The 5,422-nt window shown below is 58.7% G+C and overlaps 1 protein-coding gene across 2 annotated transcripts in view; it reads left to right on the plus strand.

Annotated features, from left to right (window-relative positions):
- Window positions 1-5,422, plus strand: part of LOC113205624 (ecdysone 20-monooxygenase) — a 21,222-nt gene that overhangs the window by 10,548 nt on the left and 5,252 nt on the right. The window contains exons 1-2 of one of the 2 annotated variants that reach the window (XM_026421314.2): window positions 450-616; window positions 3,716-3,870. In XM_026421314.2, coding sequence (XP_026277099.1) covers window positions 3,717-3,870 — 154 coding nt within the window. In that variant the 5' untranslated portion in view covers window positions 450-616; window position 3,716. Of the gene's footprint in view, window positions 1-449; window positions 617-3,715; window positions 3,871-5,422 lie in introns of those variants that run through there. The other variant, XM_026421313.2, reaches the window with a different exon arrangement.

Raw genomic sequence — 5,422 nt, forward strand, 5'->3', positions numbered from 1 at the left:
CCCCCCCTCCCTTTCCGTTCTGCGTGGCTCAAGTTTATTAGTCGGCGAACCTGTTACAAATTCCGCCGGGTATAATTTGAGTCGGAGCAGGGGAGGATGACGAGGCGAAAGTGTGTGTGGTGTACGTCGCGATCGAATAAAAGTGGGTGTAACACTTGTTACCAGTTGCACCAGTTGCGTTCTAAAGCGACTCCTCCCGGCGCTGGTGTAAAAATGTCAATATTTTGGGTCTTTTATTGTGAATGTGTTTGCGCGCGGGTCGAGAGGCACATCACTACAGGTCACGGACGGAAGCAACACAATGTCGTTAGCGTTTATGCTTCTTCTTAATGCATTATTTTTTATCTGGAACAAACAGCGAAAGTGCCGGTGGTGTCGCCCCGTATCTGCCTTCCTCCGCCTCAGGGGCGCACCAGGCGCACGCCCCGCCCCGCCCCGCCCCGCGTCGCCCCCCGCGGCGTATGTTTTTATCATTCAGTCGTGCAACGTCCGTGTGTGGTGAGCGGTGGTCTGCTGCCTCTCGACCGCGAATACACATACTTACAACAGAAACGCAACGAGAAGTAAAAAGAAACCAATTTACCCCACCTCAGCGGCTGCGTGGTCTTCCCTAAAGGTATGTCGCCCGGGTCGCCGCCGCGTCGTGGCCGCCGCTCGGTGTGCGCTGTGCGCCCGCCTGCGCGCGCCCAGCGCCGCTCGCTGTGGTATGTCGTGAGGTTGGCAGAAATGGCAGGAAATGCGCAATACATTTTAAGTTTGAGCTGATGAGGCGGCGGGTGGCTGGCGGCGGGTGGCTGGCGGCTGGCGGAGGGAGGGATTGCGACACCTGCCGGGCGGCTACTACGGCTGGGCGGGGCCGCGCGGAGCGGAGGGCGCGCCGTCCCGTCCCGGAGCAGGTGGTGGCTACTGCTGGACATGGGGCGGACGCGGAGTGTCCACTGCTGCTCGCTGTACCACGCCGAGCTAGAGAACCTTCCCCGCAGCGCAGGGGGTCTTGTTCCTGCTGCAGAGTCGTCTGTCGTTGCGTTTTTGTGGTTTTTCGGCGATAGCAAGTGAGGCGGCATTCCAGTCCAATCCCTCGCAGCGCTGCTGCCGCCGCGCTACCGAGACCTTATGGTGGTGGTGGTGCCGGCTCGGGGCGGGCGATGGCGATAGGGCTATTACCGTCTGTAACCAGCCTAATCGCCGGCCGTAGCGAACTGGCCCGGCCGGGGCGGATCAGTCGTCAGCTGTATCAGAAGAGAGGCTGGCACTGGCACTGCTGCTCATAATGGGGCTCTGTGTGTGTGCCGGGGCGTGGCGCCGCCCCGGCACCACCCCCGGCACCGCCCGGCCCGGCCCGGCACGGTCGGGGGTCCGGTCATTTGGCCAAGTTTCTTGGAAAAGTTTGCGTAAAGCGCACGCCGCCCCGCCACCGCAGCGAGCGCCCGGGGGCCCCGGGGGACGCGCTGGCGTGATCTTCATATTGTATTGCGTGAGCCGCAGAATGGGGACCTGGCTGCAAAGACCCTCTTCAGACCTTTCCTAGCAAACGTTTACAGTCTTCGTAGTAACGTTCCAATTTTTCCTATTTTTCTATTTTTCTATTTCTTCCATAAAGTTCAAGGAATTTATATAAAATAAATCCACCTCCAAAAATTACCGCAAACACTTTTTAAAACGCCTAAAACCGGCACTAAGAAAATAATCTAAAATATCTGTGGACTCGAAGAGCTGACCTGCTCTGCTTCCAGCGAGCAGGCTGCTTCCATAGTTTCCCACGCTCGCCACGACACTGCGATTCTACCCGACACCTATTCGCGCCTATTCTCGACTGTTCGTGACCCGGCCAGGCCGAAGGAACTCTGCAAATCTGGCAAAAACTCGTGTATCTCTCGGGGTCGGTGAATGTGGTGGGCGTGGGGGACCAGCAGAGGGGCGTCGGTCATCGTATCGGCGTCGGGTTTCCCTCTTTCCTTTACGAAGCATAGGCCTTTTTGCTGTGTGCTCCGATTTCGGCTCGCTCCTCTACTCGCCTTTTGTTCCGATGTCGGATGGACGGGCGTCGCTCTGGACAATAACGCCACCCTCAGCTAGCCCGGCCCTGCGCTCAATCTCGCTCACCTTTCTTTCGCTCTGCCCCGCGTCCCCGCGTCCCTTCTCCATAAGTAAGTGCGCCCCTCTCCAGCAGCCGCGAAAGTCGTTATTCTCGCAGATGGTTTTTATCATAACTTCTACCAAGAGGAAAAGGATGACGCCGACCCCCGTGTTGTCGTTTTCTTTTCAGATTACACGAGAATAGCGCCGGCCGCCGGTCACTCTCTCATAAGTCGAACCAGGACGCCCTCTCCCCTCCCCGCACCCCGTGCTGATTGCGCTGCGAGACTGGGCTGCAGACGGGCAGTAGTCGGGCTGCTAAATCAATCAAGGCCCATGAGCACGATGAGGCACGACACGAGGAGGGCCTGATCGTTCTGGTCTGTCCCGGTCACGTCTCCGCCGCACACAGCCCGGCGGCACCGGACGCAATCCGCCCATACAGCCTCCTCCCTTCCCCGTCCTCCTTGGCGAGGAGGGTTGTGTGTGCGGCGGGACACTCTCCTCCATAGATGCCCGACTATACTGGCCACGCGTTTCCACCACTCCGCGTCGTCCGCACCACGCGACGACGACCTGCCGCGCCTCGTCTCCTTCGTCTAGTCCTCGTCCTCTCCTCTCTCCCAAGGCCCAAGGCCAAGGTCTTCCTAGAGCCGCCTAGAGCGCCGCCGCGCCGCGCCACGCCGCCGCGCACCTAGCCGGTGCCCCCTCCGTCACGACATGATAAGTGTGGTTACTCGTCTCCACTTTGAGGCACTTTTGGGGCGATTGCTATAAGGCGCGGCTTTGCGCGTGGCCGCGGTGTCCGCCGGGCGGATCGGACCGCGGACTCCTCTCGCTGTCACTTTTCATTCATTAACTGTGTGTGTGTGTGTGTGTGTGCATGTCCGATGATCCGACTCTCTTGCATCACATCTCGTCAAGTTCCCAGTGCGTGATGGGGACCAGGCACTGGACTGTACAGTACATTCGAGTCTGCGGTGGTACACACCGCGAGCGGCCGGCCGCAACGTCAACCGCTCTGAAGAGCGCCCTCTTTTCTATATTATCGAGAATGGAATCGCATACGTTTCAAAATTCTCGGCAAAATATTGTAACACGCAAAACAAGCAGTATACCAGTATTACAACAAATTAACGCGGTATGGTCTCTGTATTTTTTCGCGTGTGGTCTGTCTGCCGGTCGATTGCCGGGCTCCCGGCCCCGCGGCCGTGCCGCGCGTCGCCCTCACGACCTGCCCCACTATCAGCTCGGCAGACTGACTCGCGAGGTCCTCCCACTCTGCTTAAATCGCCATGTGTCGCCCGCTGTCGCCTATGCGACGCGCGGTCACTCTAGTCGCGAAACTCTCTCGCGAGGCTCCGCGCGCGCGTCCATCCCGCGGCTCCCGCCCCGCCCGCCGGCTCGCGCGCTGGCTCAGCCATTGATCCGGACCTGCCTCACAGCAGAGCGGAGGTCGCGGTCGCCGCGCCCCGCCGCGCCGCGCCCCGCCTCGCCCCGCCCTCCCGTTCTCACGGTGAGGCGTATGGACCGTCTTTTTCCTCCTGTGTTTTCCCCGCCGTTTTCCGTGATTCTGGCTGACCGGCGTCGCCCGTCTGTCTGCACGCTGTGAACACACCTTCTCTCTTGTTGCCCGCAGGATGCTGAGCGCCGTGGATCTGGTGGCGCTGCTGCTGTTCGGCGTCGTCCTGCTCTGCAGCGAGTTCCGCACCAAGTGGGGCTGGCTGCGCCTGCGGAAGTCCAAGGCCCTCTCGCCCGCCAACACGCCGCCCCCCTCCCCGAAGCCAAAGACAGGTAAGAATGTCGAGAGTGACGTCGGGGGTGAGTTCCAATGGGGGAAACATGAATAAAATAGTTGAAATTTTCATTTAAAAATTTCATCTTAAAATTCCATTATTTTTTGACTGGAAAGGGGGTGGGGGGTTGATTTAAAATTTATATTCTTGTTTGAGCGTAAGCAATTCGAAGAAAAAAATCAATGTTTAAAATTGAAAATTTACCTATCTGCTGTGACTAAGTAGCTTTACCAAAGACTAAGCTCATTGAGAGGAAGCTGATGGCGAGCCCCGTGAGCGAGCGAATCCTTATCACCGCCGAGCTGCAACCTCAGGGAATTCCATAGAATGTTATTGACAGGCTGTGAAAGTGTAAGATGAGGAGAGCGCGCGGGGTGGTGTGTGGTGGATGGGAGGTGAGGATGGATTCTGTTTCGCCGAGCCAAGCCGGAGCCGCGCGGCGGCCTATGCGCTGGCGGACTGCAACTGCACTCGGCCGCCGCTGCTGCTGGTCGGTGTCGTGGCGCGGATGGAGTTCCGGTTTTAATCAGCGCGTTTGCGTTCCTCGCGGCGCGACCCCACTACATGTCTAGTATCAGGCGCGGCGGGCGTGAACCACTTCCGAGAAACGCGCTCGTGCGCGAGGCTGTACACGTTACAATTGGAGCGGACTTGTGTCGAGCGGAGCTATGGGATGGGCGGTATAGTTAGAGGAGGAAGAAGCGGAGAAGGCGTCGTGTGCGTCAAATGTGACAAATTTGACCTCTAAGGAAGGCTCGAGCAGTTCGAACTGGTCAATGCGATGACTGGCACCCGTCAGAGAGTGAGTTGAAGATAGTATCATTTGCTGGCTGACCACGCGGTTCAAACAGTGCCGCGCGCACTGTACGTTACAGTCGCTCGCGCCGCGGTGTGGCACTCTACTGGCACACATTCACTCTGCAGTGGCACTCTACTGGCACACCCACTTCCTCCAGGCCGGCGCGGCTCGTCCCGTCCTGTCCAGCCTCTGTCTGCTCAAGGAGAGCCTGAATGAGTTCCGCGTCTAGGAGTCGGGATTTTACGAGGCGCCTGCGTGGCTCCGCGGCACCGCACGTGTCGTGATCCGAGCAGAGTGTGTGTGTTCTGCTGACGGCTCCTCCACGCCACTCCACGACGCCCAGGCCGAGTTTTGCGCGCCAGAACCGCTAGAGACTCGTTTTGACAGTTTGACACACTTTCGCCGCCCTGCACCTGCTGCTGCTGCTGCCGTCGACTATGGGCCCGATAGCGAGAATGTGCGACTTGGACTGACCAACTGACCAAGTCAACTCAATATTTTCTTTTTAAAGCGTGGAAGTTTTTTTTGTGCTGACCGATATCTTACCTAAGTACATCGCCGACGACGTCTAGGTGCGCACTTTGTCGTCTGGGCAAGCTCGACCGGAAGCGTGGCGTTGGTCCGATCGAAGCGGTGGCTCGTGTCTAGACCGTGTGTCTCGTCAGCGTGTCTGATAAACTTTTCCGTTCCGTAACGCCACCAAGTGCACCCGCAACTACCCGCCCCGGGGGCCCCCCGCGCACGGGAGAGT

Source organism: Frankliniella occidentalis, unplaced genomic scaffold, assembly GCF_000697945.3.
Source record: "Frankliniella occidentalis isolate FOCC.00 unplaced genomic scaffold, Focc_3.1 Scaffold820, whole genome shotgun sequence".
Classification (NCBI taxonomy): domain Eukaryota; kingdom Metazoa; phylum Arthropoda; class Insecta; order Thysanoptera; family Thripidae; genus Frankliniella; species Frankliniella occidentalis.